At 42.9% G+C, this 24,460-nt stretch overlaps 1 protein-coding gene across 1 annotated transcript in view; it reads right to left on the bottom strand.

Moving 5' to 3' along the window:
• Window positions 1-24,460, bottom strand: part of LOC144694764 (polycystin-2-like protein 1) — a 310,166-nt gene that overhangs the window by 81,247 nt on the left and 204,459 nt on the right. The window contains exons 4-8 of the mRNA XM_078565339.1: window positions 21,217-21,464; window positions 14,343-14,567; window positions 9,080-9,308; window positions 4,243-4,413; window positions 395-576 (exon numbers count right to left, since the gene is read on the bottom strand). Coding sequence (XP_078421465.1) covers window positions 395-576; window positions 4,243-4,413; window positions 9,080-9,308; window positions 14,343-14,567; window positions 21,217-21,464 — 1,055 coding nt within the window. The remainder of the gene's footprint in view (window positions 1-394; window positions 577-4,242; window positions 4,414-9,079; window positions 9,309-14,342; window positions 14,568-21,216; window positions 21,465-24,460) is intronic.

Consider the following 24,460-nt stretch of genomic DNA (forward strand, 5'->3'; position numbering starts at 1 on the left):
TACCAGATCCACCAGTTCTTCCTTACCTATTCTGCTAGTTACATCCTCAAAAAACTCCAGCAGGTTTATTAAACATGATTTCCCTTTCATAAATCCTTGTTGACTCTGCACAATCCTACCATTATTTTCTAAATGTCCTGTTATCACATTCTTTATTAAAGATTCTAACATTTTCTCTACAACTGATGTCAGGCTAACAGGTGTGTCGTACCCTGATTTCTCCCTCCCTCCTTTCTTAAATAGAGAGGTTACATTTGCCACCTTCCAAAGGAGAGGTTGCCTGGGCACAGCAAGAGCCAAAATAATAAATTGACTTAAATTTATTTCTAATTTATGCAACTATAGTTATGTAATTTTATCAAATAAAAATGGCCTGAAGTGGAAATATACTCACATGCATTTGAGGAAAGTGCTGAAATTTGCCACTTGGGTTCCAAACAGAAGATATCCCAGCTGGGCATAGGCGAAGAAAACAATGAAGAACATAATTGCAAACCCAAGAATGTCTTTAGCACATCTTGCCAGGGTTGAGGATAACTGGGTCATTGTCTTATTGAAACTAATATATTTGAAGATCTGAGTAAAAAAGAAAATTATTAATAGAGTAATCATTATATAAAAGATGCGTACACAAAGTCACAATGAAACAATTACAAGGGCCATCCAGTAATAACCCCTGTAAATATTTGAGATCAGTGAATGCTCACTGCTGGAAGAACTAAACCTTGGATTATACCAGAGTGGAGACTATCCTGAGAAATATGGAACAAAAAGACCAGCATGGAGGTAAGACAGGAGGAATGTGAGGAGGAACGTTTTTACCCAGCAGGTAGTAATGATCTGGAAATCACTGCTCATGAAGGTGGTTGAAGATGCAGCAATCAATAGTTTTAAAAAGAAATTGGGTGGCCGCTTGGATGGAATAAACTTTCGGAGCTATGGGGATCAAGTAGGGGAGTGGTACTGGCTGGACTGTTCCACAGAGAGCCAGCATGGACTGGACGGGCTGAAAGGCCTTCTTCTGTGCTATAAATGACACTATGGCTCTACGAACTGTAAGTTGAACTTTGATCAGCACTGCCTTCTCATGAACTTTGAACTCAAAAGTGCTTAATACCACAAACAATATAAACAGTTGTTTGGTGGTACAGAACTCGAGTATTGATGAAAAAAGACACATGATGTCAAAGTTTCTCACTTTGTATCATCAGGACAATTTGCAAGAATTGCAAATGCCGACCAATAAGCACTCTCTTCTCATGCAGTATAAATTACTGTTCCCTCTATATTTGGTATTCTTGGTATTTTTTTGAGAAATATAAACATGTGAAAAATCTGCCAATTCTATTCCTAGCTTCTTCAATATACTTATACAATATACTTAAAGACAGAAATAGCTTAGAAGTGAGCAGTACTATATGGCATTGCCAAGTACAATTTAGTTCCACAATGGGACTCTCAGAAATGGAGAAGAAAATTAACAATATTCACAGCAGTCAGCTAGATAATGATATTGCAGCAATGATGGCAAATTAGAGAGACTGCGATTAGCACAGTGAATGGAATGTTCTAAGTAGCCAACAGCATTACTGTAAAGTGGCATTTATTGGCTACACCAGCTGCTAGGGATCAAGAATAATTTGCTAAATACAAGAAAACCTCCAGTAGGTTAGAGAAAAATGTCATCCCAAGTGGCCATTTAGCAAATAAGAATTTTTCCCCTGAGATGTGTCAGCTGTGACCAATCCTTGGAAGGGTGCCACGATCTGAACATGAATTTCAAAATGCACAGCAACCATTTAGCAGAGAAAACAAGACAGGATCTTTGTGCTATTGATGGTAGTGAGGTTATGAGAAGCAAACAGAAACAGCCATGTTGCTAGAAGTGTGAAGTCACATATGACAAGCATAAATGATAAACACTGGGTGTCCTTTCTTTATAGGAAAAACTGTTTTTTAATGGAAAGGATTCTCAGTAAACAATTGGTGACATTAGATAACAGTGCCTATTAATCTCCTATGAAGAAGCTATAAAGTGGAGTAAACTTTGCTGAAAGAAAGACATGCTAGCAAAGCTTCTTGTCTCACACTCTTCAGGACAGCTAAACCAACAGTAAAGGGAGCAACAATTTATACTGCATGAGAAGAGTGTACTGATTGGTTGGCAAGTGAACTCTGATTGGTAGAGGCACTGCCATGGAAAATGCAGTAGAGAACAGTTAACTGTTAACTGCCAAATTTTTGTTTCAAATTCAAACTAGGCAGGTCAACTCTGATTGGTCAAGGTATTGCAATGCGGAATGAAACAGGGATTGGCTGTCCCCCAAGTTTTTTAGTTGGAAATGGTGTAATGTGTGGACATGCTCCTTTTGTCTGCAGACAGGTGTAACAGAAGGGTATTTGTGGCAGCTTGATTACCAGTGCACCTCAGATTGGCTGAGGCCAGGTCAGATATTTACCTGGGGCATTTGGGCTCAGTACATGATGAGATAAGACAGCTTTCAGTTCTGCTGAACACAGGTGCTTTGTAAAGAATGAGAAACTCAAGGAAATGGGAATGGAATTCATCCATGTACTGAGGATCTAGGACATGTTTGGCCACTTTTTATAGTAATATAGTGATTAAAGAGCTTAAGTGGACCATTTAACCATAGTTACGAATCACTGGGAGAGATTTATGAATGTGAGCATATCTTCTTGGCTCCATGTTTTATATCTGAAATCTTCTTTGCGTGTCTTTTAATATATTGCAATTTAGAGTTAACATTCATTGAGTAATTGATATAACTGCTTTGAGCTGTTTGCTGTACTCAGGCTGGAATTGTAAAGCATGGTCCTGAGTTCTTATAGTGAATCATGAACTCAATAATAAAGAATCAAATATTTATATGGAATTGTATTGTATGATTTTATTCAATATTCATGTTGGCTTGTGTAACATGAGCTTGTTAAAGACAAAGATCCAATTCCAAGGTTGTTACAACTAATGCTTATGTTTAAAGTAACAAAATAAATTTAGAACAGGAAAGTCGTCCAATGCTAGAAGGGCCCTACAACTTAGAAATTTAGTGCTGTAGTTATTTTAACTGCAACTACAACCATAATGGTTATGCTTCTCTGCAGGTCCTATTTTAGTAAGTGGTTTATGGCCTGGATAGCCTTCTTAGATAGTCTGAGCAGTGAGACACAGCTCCCTAAGAATGCAGGGGAGCTGACTGGCCATTGCAGAGCCATGTTGTCTATTCCTCCACTGATGGTCTCTGTGCAGGCTATCAACTCTTCCTGTTTCTCAAATATTTAATTAATGCGGATGCTTATTGGTCCCATCCTGGTCACCTGACCAACAAGAGCAACGAGAATGAAGTGGCTTGCTGCCAAAGTTTCCATAGCCTTTCCAGCAACAACCTACACAGGTTCGTACTGGGCTCGATTTTAACTCTGTGTAAGTGAATGGATTTTGAACAAGTTAAAATCTCGCCCATAGTGTCAACTTCTATACAGAGAGAAAGTCGGAATAAATGTGTAAGGCTTCTCAATTTAATGAGATTTCTTCTTGACTCACATTTCACAGACATTTAATGGAGAACAGAACTTCTGCTGGAACAGAACATTATTTTGTACACCTGCAGGGAAACCACCTGAGTGCTTTTAATACAGGATAAATTAATCAACCCAGTTCTTGGAGACAGCACATCATTATGGCACCAATCTTCTGATCGATTCTCAAAGTGGGGCTTGAACCATTTAGCCATCCAACTTAGAGGCAACAGTGCTACCACCTCAAACAAGCCAACTCCTTTGCAAAACTGCACATTTGATATTATGAAGTGTCTAAGTCAGAAAGTTATGGGTTCAAGCACCACTCCAGGCGCTGAGCAGATATTTCAGGCTGATGTTACTGACAGGATGCTGTTTTGTTGAAGGTGCTGTCTTTCAGTTGAGATGTTAAATGAAGGTCTTATCAGTCTGCTAAAATACTGTGTGAAAGCTAGCAAGGTACTCTTTGAAGAAGAGCAGTGAGTTCTCCTATGCTTCACTCTCCACCAAACATTAACCATCTGGTCATTCGCTTCCTTTTTGTGAGAATTTTCTGGGTGTAAGTTAGTTACAGAATTTGCCTATATAAATAACTAGACTTCAAAAGAAATCCATTGAATGTAAAACCTGTTGCGAATGCAACAGGAAAAATGAAATGAACTATTTCTTGTTAATTTCTTAATAATTATGAACAAAGCTATTTACCTTGATCCAAGCAAAAAACAAGTTGACAGCATTCATGTTATTGTATTGGGTCTGCCAAAAAGCCAAAAACTCAAAGTCAGCGTAGGATTCAGGATCTGTCAGCAGCGCTCCCATCAGTATGTTCACCTTAATAGTGCGGAAAATATGGAAACCTATGGAAAGCAGGGAGAGCTGCAAGAGAAAACCAGATAATTGGCTTTTTGTTCACTACAATTAAAAAGTCTAGAAACCAACCTTGAACAGTAAATAATATTTATAATGATATAGATTCTGTAACCAAGGGCGGAATTTTACGGCCCTCCCTGCCAGGATCTTCCAGTCCCGCTGAATTCAATCAAGTTTTGAACGGATCGCCACATTTTCTGGTCCCGCCCCTGTCCCTAGTCTAACACATGCCAAAGATGATCACAGTTTGTTCATATTGTTCATAAATAGAAAGCATACAATGCGGCAAAGAGCAGTGGGAAACCAGGGGATTGGGAAGCCTACAAAGACCAACAGAGGACAACTAAAAAAGAAATAAGGAGGGAGAAGATTAAATATGAGAGTAAACTAGCCAGTAATATAAAAGAAGATTGCAAGAGTTTTTTTAGGTATATAAAGGGAAAGAGAGAGGCAAAAGTGGACATTGGGCCGCTGGAAAATGACGCTGGAGAAGTAGTAGTGGGGAACAAAGAAATGGCGGAGCAACTGAATAGGTACTTTGCATCAGTCTTCATGGTGGAAGACACGAGTAACGTCCTTTTGCTAAGTTTGCAGATGATACAAAGATAGGTGGAGGGACAGGTAGTATTGAGGAGGCGGGGAGGCTGAAGAAGGATTTGGACAGGTTAGGAGAATGGGCAAAGAAGTGGCAGATGGAATACAACGTGGGGAAGTGTGAGGTCATGCACTTTGGTAGGAAGAATAGAGGCATAGACTATTTTCTAAATGGGGAGAGAATTCAGAAATCTGGAGTGCAAAGGAGTCCTAGTCCAGGATTCTCTTAAGGTTAACTTGCAGGTTGAGTCGGTAGTTAGGAAGGCAAATGTAATGTTGGCATTTATTTCAAGAGGACTAGAATATAAAAGCAGGGATGTGCTGCTGAGGCTTTATAAGGCTCTGGTCAGACCGCATTTAGAATATTGTGAGCAATTTTGGGCCCCGAATCTCAGGAAGGATGTTCTGGCCCTGGAGAGGGTCCAGAGGAGGTTCACGAGAATGATCCCAGGAATGAAAGGCTTAACATATGAGGAACGTTTGAGAGCTCTGGGTCTATACTCGATGGAGTTTAGAAGGATGAGGGGGGGATCTGATTGAAACTTACAGAATGCTGAAAGGCCTGGATAGAGTGGACGTGGGGAAGATGTTTCCATTAGTAGTAGAGACTAGGACCCGAGGGCACAGCCTCAGAGTAAAGAGAAGACCTTTTAGAACAGAGATGAGGAGAAAATTCTTTAGCCAGAGAGTGGTGAATCTATGGAATTCATTGCCACAGAAGGCTGTGGAGGCCAGGTCATTGAGTGTACCTGAGACCGAGATAGATAGATTCTTGATTGGTAAGGGGATCAAAGGTTACGGGGAGAAGGCGGGAGAATGGGGTTGAGAAACCTATCAGCCATGATTGAATGGCGGAGCAGACTTGATAGGCCGAATGGCCTAATTTCTGCTCCTATGTCTTATGGTCTTATATTCCAGTGGCAAACAGGACCTTTATTTTGACTAATATATCCTTCAATTAATACACTTTACATCTGTAAATGTACTTACCTCTTGTATTATAAATAGTTAAATCTGCTTTATGCATACAAAATATAGTGATCACACATTGATACGGTTATTACATCTGCAAACTGATATCTTAGTTGAATCTGTAACTTTATGTATCTATAAATTGGTACATTTATTAGATTTATCAATAATACCTCAGTTACTTACATATTTTATTATATAAATTACATGTAAGTTACATATGTAAATTGCATGATTTTACCTTTACAAGATAAATTACTTGTGACTCGGAAATACATTTTGCGACTGGGTGCTCCCGGCACAGTGCCTGCTTGCTGGGAGCACATATCAATAAATATTGCTCAGGTAAAAATCTCCATGTCAGGAATATGTGATCAGAAAATGACCCTTTACAACAGATAATACAAGAACACAAGAAATAGGAGCAGGACCACATGTCCTATTAAGCCTGCTCCACCATTCAATATGATCATGGCTGATCTTAAGCTTCAACTCCATTTTTCTGCCCGCTCCCCATATCCCTTAATTCCCTGAGAGACCAAAAATCTGTCTATCCCAGCCTTAAATGTATTCAGTGATGAAGCATCCAAACTCTCTGGGGTAGAGAATTCCAAAGATTCACAAACCTTTGAGTGAAGTAATTTCTCCTCATCTCAGTCCTGAGTGATCGGCCCCTTATCCTGAGACTGTGTTTTAGATTCCCCAATCAGTGGAAACAATCTCTCTGCATCCACCCTGTCGAACCCCTTCAGAATCTTCTATGTTTCAATTAGATCTCCTCCAATTCTTCTAAACTCCAGAGAATATAGGCCCAATTTACTCAGCTTCTCATCATAGAACAACCCCCTCATCCCAGGGACCAATTTAGTGAATCTTCACAGTACTGCCTCCAATGTAAGTATATCCTTTCTTAAATGTGGAGACCAAAACTGCACATAATAATCCAGATGCAGTCTCACCAAAACCCTGTACAACTTTTAAGAATTAAAAAAATACCTCAGGCATTTAGCTGCTTGATTGACAATCAGCAGCTCAGAAGTTTGAGGTTCCTGAATATTGGCTTGTGTTTTGCTCTCAGGGGGGAGAAGAATCCACTTTTGCTGTTCGCCTGCCTGACAGCTGCCCACAGGTTTTTGTGGGCTTGTCAGTGGAGATTTCCACTAATCTGGACTCCAGTGCGGTGCCTGCGAACAGTGAGGCTCTTCAACCAATCAGATTGAAGTTCCCTCACTGAAATATGCACATGTGATTTTTCACTCCAATGGCAGGAAGCAGAGGTTGGGATTGTTTCTGGTTCCTGACCGCACCACCCCCCCCCCGCCCCCCCACCACCAACCCCAGTGGGTAGACAATCACTCTTTATGATTTTCAATGGGGCACCCCTTTAATTGGCCTGGAAGCAGGCTTGCCACCCAGTTTAGTATGTTGGGTGTGCTCTCAAAGCTGCAGAGGCTTTGCAGTTTGAGAGGAGCAGCAGACTGCAGTAGAGGGTAAGCAAGCGAGAGGGCACTTCAAGATGAAGATACCTTTTCCCCAACTTTTAGAAAACTTAAATCAAGAAACAGATTTTACTGCCAGGCCACCACTTTGTGGAAAGTGGGAGGTGGGGGTGTGCGGGTTGTGGGGCATGTGGTGGGAGGGTTGGTTTGAGGGTAGCCCCTCTACAGATAGACTGTGGCTGCACCTACACCCAGGCAGGCACAGAAAGCCCCTAGGCCTGACTGGAACACGTGTGCCTACATGGAGTCGGGAAGGCTCCTCTGGCCACTCCTGCTACCTGTGGGATCCTGGAGGCCAAATGGAAAATGCCAGTCAGCCTGCTTTAATTAGCCTCGACAAACCCTTGACAATGCATGCATGCAGGTAGGTAGCTGGGCCACTTACTACCACCGCCCCCTCAATCCTGCCTCTGTAAATATAGCTCAGGAGTAGGATGGAGTAGGAGAACCAGAGCACTGGCTGCTGGGCCTATTTTTAGCACCTGCCCACCTCTGATCCATCTCTGGCAGAGGCTGAAAATCAGACATGCGGAATCCAACTAGGAAGTATAAAGCAAGGATTATAAATCAGATTTAAGTTATATTCAGAAGGTGAAATAAAGAATGGGAAATACTGTTGGGAATAAGGGAGAGAGTTGAAGGAGACAGAGAGAAAATCTAAGTAAAACATATTTGAATTTATTTTAAAATCTCCAAGATGCACTATCTGAAGGAATGAGACTCCATACTTATAAAAGGAATGTTTCATGACCAGTGAAGTAATTCAGCAATAATTATCACTTAATATGTTATTACGGCCTTGCTCACTTCTGAAGGCAACCACCTAACCCTTTTCTTTAGTGTGGTACTAGTTGGCAGGTACAAAAACTTCATGCTATTGATCTGAACTCATTGCTGAGTCTGTTAGCAAAGATTGCAACAGCACACCCTAATAAGGCCCAATATATCTATGACAGGAACTTTAGCTTTCTATATTTAACTGGATGTCAGTTTTACCCTGCAATGATGGCAAGGGTTGACAGCCCTTATTACAGCAAAGGGAGGCAATGGCTCAGTGGTATTGTCACTGGACTGGTATTCCAGAGATCCAGGGTAATGCTCCGGGGTCCCGGGTTTGAATCCCACCAAGACAGATAGTGAAATTTGAATTCAATAAAAAAATCTGGAATTAAAAGTCTGATGATGACCATGAAACCATTACTGATTGTTGTAAAAACCCATCTGATTCACTAATGTCCTTTAGGGAAGGAAATATGCCATCCTCAACTGGTCTGGCTTCCACAGCAATGTGGTTGACTCTTAAATGCCCCCTGAACAAAGGCAATTAGGGATGGGCAGTAAATGCTGGCCTGGCCAGAGATGCCCACATCCCATGAATGAATAAAAAAAAAATCTGGTCATTCAAACTTGTTTGATTTGGGGGCAAACCATATCCGTTCTGAACTCAGTGAGGCATGGCACATAATGTGGATGTGACAGGACGTGCCTTGTTCCAAATTCAAACACAGCCCCTGCTGAGCATCTCATGGGGTGACAATGAAAGGGGCGAATGCATGGGGAAGTGTTAAAAAATATAATTGGAAATGCAAAGAAAACCAAGAACTTACCAAAATTACCACCAGGTCCAAGCAATTCCAGATGCATTTGATATATTGCAGTTTATGAATTCTGAGTTCCAATATCTCTTCCACAATGTAGTAAAGGATAAAGACACAGAAGATTACTTCACAACCTATGATAAAATAATCCCAGTTGTTGACATAACGAATGAGTTTCACTGTGCGGAACTGCGAGGAAGGTACTGCACCACCAGTTGCAGGAAATTCTACTACAAGCCTTTAAAAAAAATCAAACAATAAAAACTGAAAGGTTAATTTTCAGCAATCCCACCACAGGGCTTTGGACACTTGGCAGGCATATCAGGAATTTCAGCACATCAAATATTACACTAGGTACACTAAAGGTGAATGGTTATCTCTGCACTGTGAGTATATTGTTAAATATTTTAAAACTCTGAAATTGTTATGTGCTCACACCATGCAAACATTTGTATTTTGCCATATTTTCACAAAAGCAAGAATGATTCAGGCACAAAATGCAAAATACTGCAGAGACTAGACATCTGAAATCAAAACAAAAAATGCTAGAAATACTCAGCAGGGCTGGCAGCATCTCTGGAGAGAAAAACAGCGTTAACGTTTCAGGTCGATGACCTCTGATTCAGGCAGTTCAGTGAATGAAACCAATGATTAGTTGATAAGCTACAGGTTAACCAATTAAATATTTCACGTAACAACATAATAGGAGCAGGAGTAGGCCTTATAGTTCCTTAAGTTTGCACGCATTCAATAAAATCATGACCAATCTTTACACCAGCTTCATTTCCTCATTTCCCTTATTATGTATTCATGGCTGGACCCCAGACAGCTATTAGAATGCCCCCGGAGGAAACATTGTTTGATTGATAGCTCAGGCTCTCTATCCCTGGGTCAATTTGATAATGTTTGTTTACACAAGTTAAGTGGTTTTAAGGGTTTGTGGTCTATGGTTTTTGAAACTTCAAAGGGCCTGGATGATTGCCACTTTTACTAGCTTGACTTTTTTTCAAGGTTTTCTTTTTACACATTTCACTTTATGCTAGAGGGTTCATTGGTTCTAGAAAGTGTACAGTGGGTCAATGGGGATGTAAGTACCATAGCCTGGCATGGGGCATGAGGGGAAAAAGGAGTGGGTGGAAGGACAGAACTTGGCATAGTGGGCATAAGGGTGAAATTTTGAGCTTACGTTTTAAAATGTTCCCTCATGCAGACTAGGTTTTACGACTCCTCTAAGGGGTTGTGAACCATGACTCTTTAAAAACCTGGCCTGACTCCATGAAGATTGTGGAGGAGTAGGAGATGCGTATATCTGCAATGGAGTTAGCTAGGTTGGGAGTGCTGAATGCGGACTTTTGACCTTAACTAGCCCTTTAAACCAATAAACTAATCCTTTAAAGGCACTCCCAAAAACTGCGCAGCCCAGGAATTGGGTCAGGAATCCTAGAATAGGGACTGCAAGCTGTTTTTAAAGGGCTCCCAAGTCAACTCAACTGAGTGAAAATCCAGGCCTAAAACTTCAGTTTTCAGGGAAAGGGGATTGTAACCTTGGATTCCTGGCTGTGACATCTAGACTTCTAGAAAATCAGACTGTGGCCTCAGGTTGCTCAGGAAATGGAAGCTGATTTCAGCAGGTTTTCAAAGTAGGCAGGCTGTGTGGTGTGTGAGTGTGAGATGGCTAAAAAGATTGAAACCTGAAGACTGGGTTTAGCAGCAGGGATAGTGAAATAAAATTACTGCTGCTGCTTCAGTTTTTACCAGAGCCAGCCATACAGTGTACTTAAGAGTAATTAAGTTGTTGGATGAAGGTGACTATGGGGAATTTACATCAGGACAGCTGTGACAGTCCATTAATTCATGTTTAATTTATGTTGATTTTGGTTTGAATGTTAAAGTAAAAGGTATAAAAATTGATGTCTTGCCCATTGGTTTCTCCCATTGGGGTTATTTAGGAAATTTGGTCCTTTTTAAGTTATTGGTCTCTATTGGGGTCATAATAAAAATGAGGGCTTGTCTAGGGTTTGAACCGAATTTGGATATGTTAAATGGGTTCACTGGAACTTTCCAGAATTTAAACAAGCAAGATTTCATACTTACTTTTGCTGCCTTCATTGGGGATCAGCATGGTTACCTTTAATACTCAGACTTTTTTGGAATAAACAGGCGTGGCCTTTAGTGCCTTGGAACAGTTGGTGGAAGATGATTTTAAAGGTGTATTGCAGAAAATGGGGGTTGGTTACAAGTAGGAACTAAGGAGGCTGAGATTGTTGAAGAATTGGGTCAGCACTTGGAGCCCAGGAAAGAAAAGGATGGTTCTGTTAGTGATCAACTAGAAATATCTAATCTTCAGTTAAAAAACAACTTGAATTTGAAAAAGAAATGAAAATGCTTGAATTGCAAAGAGAAAAATGAGAAGGGGAGAAGCCAGAAAGTTAGAGAGGAAACAGATAAAGAAAGAGAATTGGAAAAAGGAAGGCACAGAGAGTACCCGGGTATGAATTGGCAGTGAAAGGTGAGGATGATAAAGAGCCAACTCCTCATATTTTGATTTGACAAAGAAATTTTACTTATGCCCTCATTCAGTGAGGAAAAGAGTAGCAATGTACTTTGTGTCATTTGAGAAAATTGCCAGGAATCTGAATTGGTCTAAATCATCTTGGACCATGCCGCTACAGAGTGTTTTCATCGGAAAAACTTTGGTAGCTTAATCATCTCTTTCAGAAGAGCAGGCATGAGACTACGACAATTTAAAGACTGCTGTTCTCAAGGTCTATGAGTCGGTACCTGAGGTCGACAGACAGAAATTTGAAAATGAAGCATGGACAGATCTATATGGAATTTGCTAGAGAGAAGGAAATGGTGTTTGATAGGTGATATAGATCAATGAGTGGTATAGATCGATGAAGGTATAGATTGATAGGTGGTATAAATCAATAGAGGTATAGATCAATAATGGATGATGGATAGATCAATAATCGATGATGGTTTAACAAGGCTTTAAGAACCTTAGGGAAGTGATTCTGATGGAAGAATTGAAAAATAGTGTCCCCTTGGCAATAAGATCCCACCTGGAAGAACACAAAGTTCATAAAATAAAGGATGCTGCAATAATGGTAGATGATTATGAATTAACTGACAAGCATCGTGGTAACAGGGCCCTGTTTCGAAACTCACTGAGAAATTGGAGTGTTAAGAGGTTCGATAGTGAGAAGAAATCTGGTTCTAGTGAGGAAAATGGCCGGGGTGAGGACACAGAGAATCCTCAGAGTAGTAAAAGAGAAAGTCTGGAGGATAAGTTTGGTTCGAGAGGACTGACATGTTATTTTTGCCATAAAAAATGGCATGTGAAGGCCGAGTGATGGAAGTGGAAAAACAAGACTGTAGCAATTGTACGGTTAAGCGATGTCCCTCCAGAAAGTACTGTCCTAGCGGGTAAAGCTCATGATAAGCAGTTAACTTCTCCCATGTTTACTGATGGAGTGAATAAGGGTGTAGGAAATTGTAGAACTTTTCTATTTGAGGGTTATGTGCCCCCACATTTGTCTAGTGAGACAGGCAAGACAATTGTAACCCTCAGGGAGTCAGGGGCAGCACATCACTGATGTTGACGGGAATCTCTCTCCAGATAGTTCACTGAATGGAAATGTATTGGTGCAGGTTTTGATGGAAATGATTTACCCGTTCTCTAGCATTAATTTAAAATGTGACTTAGTTACTGGTCTTTTTATTGTTGGTGTCATTCCTAATTTACCTATTGAAGGCATGGACTTTTTTGTTAGTAAATGACTTGGCTGGGGATAAGGTATTGGCATCTCCAGTAGTTTTGGGAAAGCCCATTTAGGCTGTTGAAACTGAGGTTTTACAGGGAAAGCTGGGTGACATGAAGGAATCAGTTACTTTGTGAATCCAACTGTTCCTCATAGGAGAAATACCTCATCCCAGTAGTTAATCTAGTGAACCTTTGTTGCACCCCCTCTAAGGCAAGTGTATCCTTCCTTCAGCAAGAAGACCAAAATAGTAAACAATACTCCAGGTTATGATTTCAGCAAAGCAATTATACAATTGCAGCAAGACAATTTGCTTTTATACTCCTACCACACTGCAATAAAGGCTAACATACCATTTGGCTTCTTAATTGCTTGCTGTACCTGTATGTTACACTCGGTCAAATGCGTCTTGATGTCAAAGGCAATCACTCTCACCTCACCTCGGGAGGTCAGCTCTTTTGTCCATGTTTGAACCGAGGCTGTAATGAGGTCAGGAGCTGAGTGGCCCTGGTGGACCCCAAACTGAGCGTCAGTGAGCAGGTTCTTTCTAAGCAAGTGCCATTTGATGGTACTGTTGATGACCCCTTCCTTTACTTGTCTGATGATTGAGAGTAGACTGATGGGGCGGTAATTGGTTGGGTTGTATTTGTCCTGCTTTTTGTGTACAGAACATACCTGGGCAATTTTCAACATAGCCGGGTAGATGCCAGTGTTGTAGCTGTATTATGTTACTCTTTCAATGCCCAGTTTTCACACACATTAATGTTGAAAACAGAAACCTGTGCACAGATGGAACTGTTAAATTATTAAATTATTAAGGGCGACTTGATAGAAGTTTACAAAATTATGAGTGGCATGGACAGAGTAGATAGTCAGAAGCTTTTTCCCAGGGTGGAAGAGTCAATTACTAGGGGACATAGATTTAAGGTGAGTGGAGAAAACTATAGAGGAGATGTGCGGGGCAAGTTTTTTACACAGAGGGTAGTGAGTGTCTGGAATTCACTGCCAGAGGAGGTGGTGGAAGCAGGTACGATAGTGGTGTTTAAGAGGCAGCTTGACAAGTACATGAATAGGATGGGAATAGAGGGATACGGACCCCGGAAGGGCAATATGATCGGCACAGGCTTGGAGGGCCGAAGGGCCTGTTCCTGTGCTGTACTTTTCTTTGTTCTTTGTTCTTTGTTCTATTGGACTTGTTCCAAGACAAAATGTTGGTTGTCTGTTTGGCTAGCTACCTATCTACCTATCTATCACCTGTCTATTTCATTCACTCTCACTCTATCTGTCTATCCATCTGTGTTTGTATTTATCTCACTCCTATATGGAAACAGATTGAATAAAGCAGTTATTGGCTTGCAAGTCAGAAAGTCTTGTCATCATTCCACTTTTGAACTTAAGTAAGGGGGTAATTGAAATAAACTTCACACTTTTCAATATATTTAAATCTCAATCTAAATTGCAATGTAAGATTCCTGTTCTCAGGGGCAATTGGTTTCTGAATGACCTACCTTATAACACAGAAGAGATTAATGTTGGCATTGTACACAGAGAAATCAATGAAAACTGCACGAGTGCCTCTGTCCAGCCACAGACTATCCTTCAGATCTTGTAGAATTACAGCACTTTCATCCATATTTGTCTTGAGATCTTGATAATAACCACCACCGCTGTAGACAGTTAGTTTACCCCAGTGTGAGGAACCTCCAAGTTCTGACTCAGAATAATAAATCCACCTACACAAAGACCACAATTAGGATTAACTACAACAGACTTGGATTTACATAAAGATAAAAACAAAAAGCTAAAAGCTACTGCGGATGCTGGAAATCCAAAACAAAAACAGAATTACCTGGAAAAACTCAGCAGGTCTGGCAGCATCGGCGGAGAAGAAGTCAGTTAACGTTTCGAGCCTTCATGGCCCTTCGGCAGAACTGAAGCATAGTTAGAAGAAGGGAGAAATATAAATTGGTTTAAGGTGGTTGGGGGTGGGGGGTGGTGGTGGTGGAGGGTGGGGGTTGGTGGGGGGAGAGAGAGACATTGAGGGTGTGGTGATTGTAGAGATGAGCAGATAATCAAAAGATGTCACAGACAAAAGGGTCAAAGAGGTGTTTTGTCTGAGAAAAGTGCTAATTAAGAATGGAGGACAGGATATTCAAAGTACAGCTCTAGTGGGGGTGGGGTGGAAAGGCTAACAAGGTTTTAGTTTTAGATTTAAAAATAATGGAAATATGTGGGGAAAGAAGAATCTATATAAATTATTGAAAAAAAAAGCGGGGGGGGGGGAAGAAACGGGGTGGGGATGGGGGGAGGGGGAGTTTAAGATCTAAAGTTGTTGAATTCAATATTTAGCCCGGAAGGCTGTAAAGTGCCTAGTCGGAAGATGAGGTGCTGTTCCTCCAGTTTGCGTTGGGCTTCACTGGAACAATGCAGCAAGCCAAGGACAGACATGTGGGCAAGAGAACAGGGTGGAGTGTTAAAATGACAAGCGACAGGGAGGTTTGGGTCTTTCTTGCGGACAGACCACAGGTGTTCCGCAAAACGGTCGCCCAGTTTGCGTTTGGTCTCTCCAATGTAGAGGAGACCGCGTTGGGAGCAACGAATGCAGTAGACTAAGTTAGGGGAAATGCAAGTGAAATGCTGCTTCACTTGAAAGGAATGTTTGGGCCCTTGGACGGTGAGGAGAGAGGAAGTGAAGGGGCAGGTGTTGCATCTTCTGCGTGGGCATGAGGAGGTGCCATAAGTGGGGGTTGAGGAGTAGGGGGTGATGGAGGAGTGGACCAGGGTGTCCCGGAGGGAACGATCCCTACGGAATGCCGTCAGGGGGGGTGAAGGGAAGATGTGTTTGGTGGTGGCATCATGCTGGAGTTGGCGGAAATGGCGGAGGATGATCCTTTGAATGCGGAGGCTGGTGGGGTGATAAGTGAGGACAAGGGGGACCCTATCATGTTTCTGGGAAGGAGGAGAAGGCGTGAGGAAGGATGCGCGGGATATGGGCCGGACACGGTTGAGGGCCCTGTCAACGACCGTGGATGGAAAACCTCGGTTAAGGAAGAAGGAGGACATGTCAGAGGAGCTGTTTTTGAAGGTAGCGTCATCAGAACAGATGCGACGGAGGCGAAGGAACTGAGAGAATGGGATGGAGTCTTTACAAGAAGCGGGGTGTGAGGAGCTGTAGTCGAGGTAGCTGTGGGAGTCGGTAGGCTTGTAATGGATATTGGTGGACAGTCTATCATCAGAAATTGAGACAGAGAGGTCAAGGAAGGGAAGAGAAGTGTCAGAGATGGACCATGTGAAGATGATGGAGGGGTGGAGATTGGAAGCAAAATTAATAAATTTTTCCAGGTCCCAACGAGAGCATGAAGCAGCACCGAAGTAATTATCGATGTACCGGAGAAAGAGTTGTGGGAGGGGGCCGGAGTAGGACTGGAACAAGGAATGTTCCACATACCCCGTAAAGAGACAGGCATAGCTGGGGCCCATGCGGGTACCCATAGCCACACCTTTTATTTGGAGGAAGTGAGAGGAGTTAAAGGAGAAATTGTTCAGTGTGAGAACAAGTTCAGCCAGACGGAGGAGAGTAGTGGTGGATGGGGATTGTTGGGGCCTCTGTTCAAGGAAGAAGCTAAGGGCCCTCAGACCATCCTGGTGGGGGATGGAGGTGTAGAGGGATTGGACATCCATGGTGAAGAGGAAGCGGTTGGGGCCAGGGAACTGGAAATTGTTGATGTGACGTAAGGTGTCAGAGGAATCACGGATGTAGGTGGGAAGGGACTGGACAAGGGGAGAGAGAAGGGAGTCAAGGTAACGAGAAATGAGTTCCGTGGGGCAGGAACAGGCTGACACGATCGGTCTGCCAGGACAGTTCTGTTTGTGGATTTTGGGTAGGAGGTAGAAGCGGGCCGTCCGAGGTTGGGCGACTATCAAGTTGGAAGCTGTGGGAGGAAGATCTCCAGAGGAGATGAGGTCAGTGACAGTCCTGGAAACAATGGCTTGATGTTCTGTGGTGGGGTCATGGTCCAGGGAGAGGTAGGAGGAAATGTCTGCGAGTTGACGCTCAGCCTCCGCTGTCTGTGACATCTTTTGATTATCTGCTTATCTCCACAATCACCACACCCTCAATGTCTCTCTCTCCCCGCACCACCTCCCCCCCCCCCCACCCCCCCACCTTAAACCAATTTATATTTCTCCCTTCTTCTAACTATGCTTCAGTTCTGCCGAAGGGCCGTGAAGGCTTGAAACGTTAACTGATTTCTTCTCCGCCGATGCTGCCAGACCTGCTGAGTTTTTCCAGGTAATTCTGTTTTTGTTTTGGATTTACATAATGCCTTTAACACAGAAATTTTTTCAAGAAGTTTCACAGAGGTAGAGAAACTGGAAAGCAAACGTAAGTAGGAGAGTTATGCGAAATTAAACATGTCAGCTTGAAGAGGTCAGCATTCAGAAGATTCTTAAGGCAGGACAGAAGGTTGAAATGGGAGGAGGCTAGGAAGGGAGTTCCAAAGAGTAGAAACTATACTGAAGCATAGAAGTTCAAAAGTAATGTAATGAGATAATACATTTGGGAAGGGCAAACAAAGCAAGGGAATGCTCAATAAACAGGAATTTATTGAGAGAGGTTGAGGAAGTGAGAGGCCTTGTAGTGCATGTCGACAGGTTCCTGAAGGTGGCAGGACAAGTGGATAAGGTGGTAGAGAAAGCATATGGAATGCTTTCCTTTATTGGGTGAGGTTTTGAATACAAAAGCAGGGATGTATGCTGGAACTGTATAAAATGCTGGTTAGGCCACAGCTGGAATTTTGTGTACAGTTCTGGTCACCACATTACAGGAAGGACATAACTGCTTTGGAGGGAGAGCAGAGAAGATTTACAAGAATGTTGCCAGGGCTTGAAAATTGCAGCTGTGAGGAGAGATTGGGTAGGCTAGGGCTGTTTTCCTTAGAACAGAGGAGGCTGAGGGGTGACCTAATTGAGGTGTACAAAATTATGAGGGGCCTAGATAGGGTAGACAGGAAAGACTAGTTTCCCCTAGCTGAGGGGTCAATTACCAGGGGCATAGATTTAAGGTGATTGGTAGAAGGATTAGAGGGAACACGAAGAAAAACTTTTTCACCCAGTGGATGGTGGGCATCTGGAATTCACTGGTGGTTGAGGCTGAAATGCTCAACTCATTTAAAAGGTACCTGGACCTGCACCTGAAGTGCTGTAACCTGCAAGGCTACGGACAAGGTGCTGGAAAGTGGGATTAAAATGAGCGGCTAGTTTCTTTTTTCTTATTTTTGGCTGGCACAGACACGATGGGTTGAATGGCCTCTTTCTGCACTGTAACTTTCTGTGGTTCGACAGCACAAAAGCAGGCCATTTGGCACGTCATGACTGCATAATCTTTGCTATAACAAACCAAACTGATCCTCTTGCCTACTCTTCCCCAACCTCACCCCTGCCCACCACAGTCCTGTTTTTTCCCTGTTTCAAAAACTCATCCAATTTTTCCTCACAAAATGCAATAGTCATCGCCACAACCACTCCCTGTGACAAAATATTCCATGCTCCAACAATCCTTGTATATATACATTTTTCTCACCTCTTTCCTCACTTTACTTACTTACTTTAAATTGATGACCCCCTCATCATTACATTCCCAATCAGAGGTAATCCTTGTGGAGCTTTATCATTACTTTACTCTTGTACTAAGGCTCTCTTTATAAAATCCAAAATATTATTAGCCTTTTATGCCTGCACTTTCAGAGAATTATGTATTTGACCCTCTAGGTTTTTCTGTTCATCCACTGTCAGTGCATTTCCATTGAGTGTATACTGCTATTCCATTATTCCTGAGTGTATACACATCTGATTGTTCACTCCTATTGTTATTTTCCCCTCTGAATGTATACTCATGTTCCTTCTTTCTTTTGGAATGTATTATTTACACCTGTCACCTTTTTGTCTGTCAACTAACCTATTTGTCTTCCTGAAGTCTTTTACAGTCTTCGTTACTGTATATCAAATTCCCTACTTTTGTCTCATTTCAATATTATGTCCCCTGTGCTCAAATTCAAAATGTCGTACACAAAGTATTATACACAGCAAGAACAAAAGTGGACGCAGCACATGGCCCTTGGGTAAACCAGTATCAACCCTTCTCCATAATATAAAAACAAAAAACTGCGGATGCTGGAAATCCAAAACAAAAACAGAAATACCTGGAAAATCTCAGCAGGTCTGGCAGTATCGGCGGAGAAGGACAAAGTTGATGTTTCGAGTCCTCATACCTGTAATCCTGGGTGGGTTCGAAACATGAGGGATGGAATTTCAGTTGGATACCAGTTCAGTTGGATTGAGGACTCGAAACGTCAACTTTGTTCTTCTCCGCCGATGCTGCCAGACCTGCTGAGTTTTTCCAGGTATTTCTGTTTTTCAACCCTTCTCCAGTCTGACAAACAGTCAGCAACCCTAACCCTTTGATTCATGTCTATCAACCAAGATTCTAACTATGCTCCTACATTTCCCCTTGAACAACTGGAAACACTGCTACCAATGATGGAACAGAGGCAGGGTCAGAGGAACCAAAAGCTAAGGATTGTCCATGAATTTGTGCCAGGTTAGAGAGGTAGAATGGAACAAACTCTGGAGGAATTTGTAGATGAGGACAAGAATTTTGAAATCAATAAATAGATTAAAAAAAACAGTGAACAAAAACAACTCACATTTACGTAGCATCTTTAAAGGAGTAAAACGTCCCTAGGTATTTCATAGGAACTTGATGGGATAAAAATTGACATTGAAAGAAAGGAGACATTAAGACAGGTAACCAAAAGTTTGGTCAGGTGTAGGTCTTAACAAGCATCTTAAAGGAGGAGAGAGTAGGAGATGTTTAGGCAGGAATTTCTAGAGTTTAGAGTCTAGACAGCTTAAGGCACAGCTGTTAAAGATGGGGTAAAGAAACTTGAGGATACACAACTGATCAGAGTTTGGAGCAAGGTTCACTCAAACAAAATTTTTAATTTTAGACAAGATGAAAATTAACTGTGCTCGGGAAGAGCTTTCTGGCTTTCCCATAATTTACTAATAATTTGGTTATATTAAAGGTCTGGTGCTAGCAATGAAATGATTCATTTATTTTATTTTAAATCTAAAATTCAACCTTAACAAACTAAATGCAATCCAGCCTTCTCAACTGTTTTAGATGCTTGCTGAATCAATTAATTTATCAAGATAAAGATAAATCAACAAGATGTCTTGTTTATCAGCTTATATGAGCAATGTTAATAGATTAAGTATAGGTTATTTTTAGTGCCATGACTGGTTTAGACTGTTCTGTGTTTTTATTTCACTGATAACCTACAGGGATAACTTTGTGAAGTGAGACTCCTGATGCAGAGACTTCCTAGATGGGAGCAGAGGTCAGAGAATCAACCCTATCAACATTATAGCCCTAGCTCTCATTGTGAAGCTTTACACCTCTAGTCACCAATAGAACCCCACTCCCCCAACTCCACCGCATTAAGGAAGTGACATATTTGGAGCACCTCCTTGAAATGGGAATATGAGCTCTATTTATAATTTAGCAAGTGTACCAAATGATGAAGCATGTAGACTGTGAAGATCTAGGTTTGAACCCTGAACTGTACTGACTTAACTGATCTCACTAAGAATGATAGTACAAGCATTTCAACTGATCTTAGTGCCCTGGGATAAGAGGGAGAAAAATCAGCCAAATTTCCAGCTTGGATTAAAATCCAGCAATCCTTTCTTTTTCTCGTTCATGGGATCTGGGCATCGCTGGCTAGGCCAACATTTATTGCCCATCCCTAATTGCCCTTGAGAACTGAGCAGCTTGCAGGCCATTTCAGAGGGTGTTTAAGAGTCGACCACATTGCTGTGGATCTGGATTCACATGTAGGCCAGACTGGGTAAGGACAGCAAATTTCCTTTCCTTTGGACATTAGTGAACCAGATGGGTTTTTATGACAATTGTTTCAAGGTCATCATTAGACTTCTGATTCCAGCTTTTTTAATGAATGCAAGTATCACCATTTGTCGTGGTGGGATTCAATCCCAGATCCCCAGGGCATTACCCTGGGTCTCTGGATTATTAGTCCAGTGACAATATCACTACACCACCGCCTCTCCCAATTTTATGTGGGTATACTTTGGTTGAAGAAGCATCAGGTTTTTCACTCTGATGTAGTGCTGCAGGCAGAAATCCTGTAAAGTTCAAACATGAGTAATGACTATTTAACTGAAGAGGATAACCAGTGCTTGCGCACTCCAGCAAGGAATCAACATCTTCATAAGGGGAGGGGAGAAAATATAACAATATTAATCAAGACAATGCAACCAGCCCTCCCTCCACCCCCACCCTCTTAAAGTAAATACACTCACGCAGTTGCATTTTTAATGGGAGATTTCTTTTCATTGTCTGCTGTGTAGACGTCATAGCATCCAGTGATGTCTTTTCGGAAGTCCTTGTGAACCACACAGGAATTATTCATAACTTTGATCTGTCGGATACGGGGGACGCCCAGAAGTATATTCTCATAGTAAATAAATGAATGTGGACCATGTTCAAATGAATCGCCATTGTACCACTTGGTCCAATACAGCCCATTCAGCAATGGGCCCTGTGCATACTGAACAGAAAATAAAAGTGTTATATCAGACAGGCTGTTGCAAAATGGAGCAACACATAATGTCAAGAATTTTGATGTTTCAAAACCTTATTTACATTACAAAATTATAACTGTGTAACTGGAACACAGGTAAGTATCTGAATATTCTCATCTGAATTTGTTTTTTATAACTCAGAGTCATTCATAATGTCATGTCATAGATAAAATAGAAACCTAGTGTATAAAGGACAATTTTACTTCCCATTTTTGGACAGGAGAAAACTTTCTCATGTGAGAATATGGGAGTGAAGAACTTGCTGCAGCTTTTCTTCCCTTCAATAGGGCTTAAACACAGGTATCCAGATCTCCCAGCTGAAATAGGGGAGGGCATGATTGGAGTGTGGAAATCAGGGTCCAATGGCAGCAATAGAGTCTGATGCCATTTTCATTAACTGGAGCATATTGAATGCTGGGCACACCCAGTATATTGGGCTATACGGATCTGAAGCAATCAATTCCAGCATTACCCCAAGGGCCACCTCACCTGCAAGTCGGCAGACCATTTACATTGATCTGGAGATTTGGAGGAGCTTTGTTGGGAATGTTTTTTATTCTGAAATTCCATTTCTTCTTGAGTCATCTTGCATTTCAACAATTCTTTTAGTAGAGAGAGCTGCAAATTGATTTACTGAAGGATGGGGATGATATTTGCCTCCTCTCACTAGCTGCTGGAAACAGAGGAAGAGTAACAGCAGCTGCTACAGCAATATGCAGGGGAGCTAAAGGAGCAGCCTTTGGCCCAACAGACAGGCCAGGAAGCAGGAGAGCTGTCATGGGCAGCCTTACTCTGCTCATGAGGTCTCCAGACCCAGCCAGAGCTACAACACAGTGAGATGGAGATTGTATTTCCCATGGAAGGTCCTGCTATCAGAACATTGCAGAATGCTCCAGCAGAAACTGCAGCCCTTTGCCACAACTGGCACCGCATTACCTGTGGCATTGAAGATGGTCACAGCCCTTAACTACAATGAGTGTACAAACAAGTGTCATCTGCAGACTGGAGCTGGACTGGTCACTGCCTTATCTGACCTACTATTTTCATCAGCCTGGACCCCAAACAATGGAGGCAACAGAGACAATGAATGCCTCAAAGATTCCCCAAGGCTGCCTTTCTCAATCAGTACCTCACTGCCAACCTCTCAATGTCCAGCCAGCAAGAGCTATGGTGTGCCCATAGTGCCTGGTAAACCTAAAGTCCACCATAACAAGTACCTGCAAAGAGGTCCTTGGTCTCTCTATCAGGAAACATCAGATGGAATCGTCTCAGATTTGCACTAAGTGCGGTAGCGGGTGGGGAAAACTATGTTTTACCCGTCGGCCGCCATGGCGGCTTCTCATGCCGTATCCTCCCAAACCCCCCGCAATAATTATGCATTTCCGGGGATCAGGCCATTTCCACGGTGGGTGGGCTCTTATTTGCCGGCCACACTGTCACCTTGGCCGCTTCATCATGTCAGGCACCACATTTAAAGTGCAGTTGCGTGCACACCTCTCAGTGCTTCCAGCCCACGACTGCTGCATAGAGGACAGGGTGGCCCCAAAAGGCAAAGAGACTGCAGCCCCCTGGCTTAGTGATACATCACTCGAGCGCCTTTTGGACACAGTGGAGGCCACAGTAATGTCCTTTACCCCGCTCTGGCCACGAGGGGCAGCTGCATCACCAATCCAGCATGGGAGGCGGTGGCAGCGTTGGTCAGCGCCAATGCCCTCCAAAAGAGGACAGCCACCCGGTGCCGCTACAAGATGAATGGTCTCATCCGATCCGCCAGGATAACTTGTTCTTCTCATCGCTCTCAACTCTCACACTCACAAACCCATCACACATCCACAGGGATCTCACACCTCAAGGAACAATCCCACTAACTCTCACACACTCCCTCACATCTCCATCAGGCTCATATCCTCTCGAGCTCACGTCCTCATCCCGTCCATGTCTCCGCTCACCACACAAACATTCCACACAGTGCCATGTGTCCTGCTCACACTCTCTCCATCTGTTTCCATGTAGGTGAAGCTGGCTCACAACAGCAGGGAGAGATCCCAGGCCGGGGGTGGAGTGACCCACATTAGGCCCCTCACCCACTTTGAGTGCGTGCCATCACGCTTACTGGTGAGGGCGTGGACCATGCCTGTGACTACAGTAAAGTCAGTGGCGAACACCCACCTGAGGATCCTGCACCACATCATCCCTCTCTCAACATGACTGTGAGTACTCTCTCTCCTGCTGTTGACTCTGTTGCCGTGCACTAATTATCTCTACTTTGGTTCCCAGGGAGCTCCGCCAAGCGACTGACACCCTCAGCCAGCCAGTCCCTCAGCTCAATCCACATCCTCACCTCCAGCCAAGAGGACACCTCCTCCATTGAAGAGCTGGAAATAAGCAGCCTGGAAGACCCATCATAGCGCTTACTCACCCTCCACCAGCGCAGAGACACACACCTCGGTGGGACCTAGATCTAGAGCAGGCTCAGTTCACAATCTGGTGATCACTGCACAGACACATGTCCGCAGCAGGAGGAGGCAGGATCGGCCGAGCTCCCTGGCACTCGAAGGACTGCTGGAGAAGAGGCATCCGTGAGGTCCGAGTCTGATGACGAGCCTCTGGATTCGGCCTTCCAACTCATCCAGGAGAGTCAGCAGAAAGTGAGGAAAAATCACGCAGAGCTGTTGGAAGCCTTCAGCAGAGTGGCATGCGAGTCAGAGGAGTGCATCTGCCTGCTCTCTGATGAAGTGGTGCCCACATGTGCGGGTATGGAGATCTCCACGGGGAAGATGGCAGATGCCACGGAGACCCTGGTCCAGCAGAATGCCGAGAGGCACGCAGACCTACACTCCATTGTGGGAGCCATTGGTGAGTTTCTGCAGTGGTGACACGAGAGGGAAACGGGACACCTCAACATTCCCCCAGGGGCTCCTTCCCCTCAAGGAGTCAGGCTGAGGTCCCTGGATACCCAAAG

This window comes from Cetorhinus maximus, chromosome 20 (genome assembly GCF_964194155.1).
Source record: "Cetorhinus maximus chromosome 20, sCetMax3.hap1.1, whole genome shotgun sequence".
Taxonomy (NCBI): Eukaryota; Metazoa; Chordata; class Chondrichthyes; order Lamniformes; family Cetorhinidae; genus Cetorhinus; species Cetorhinus maximus.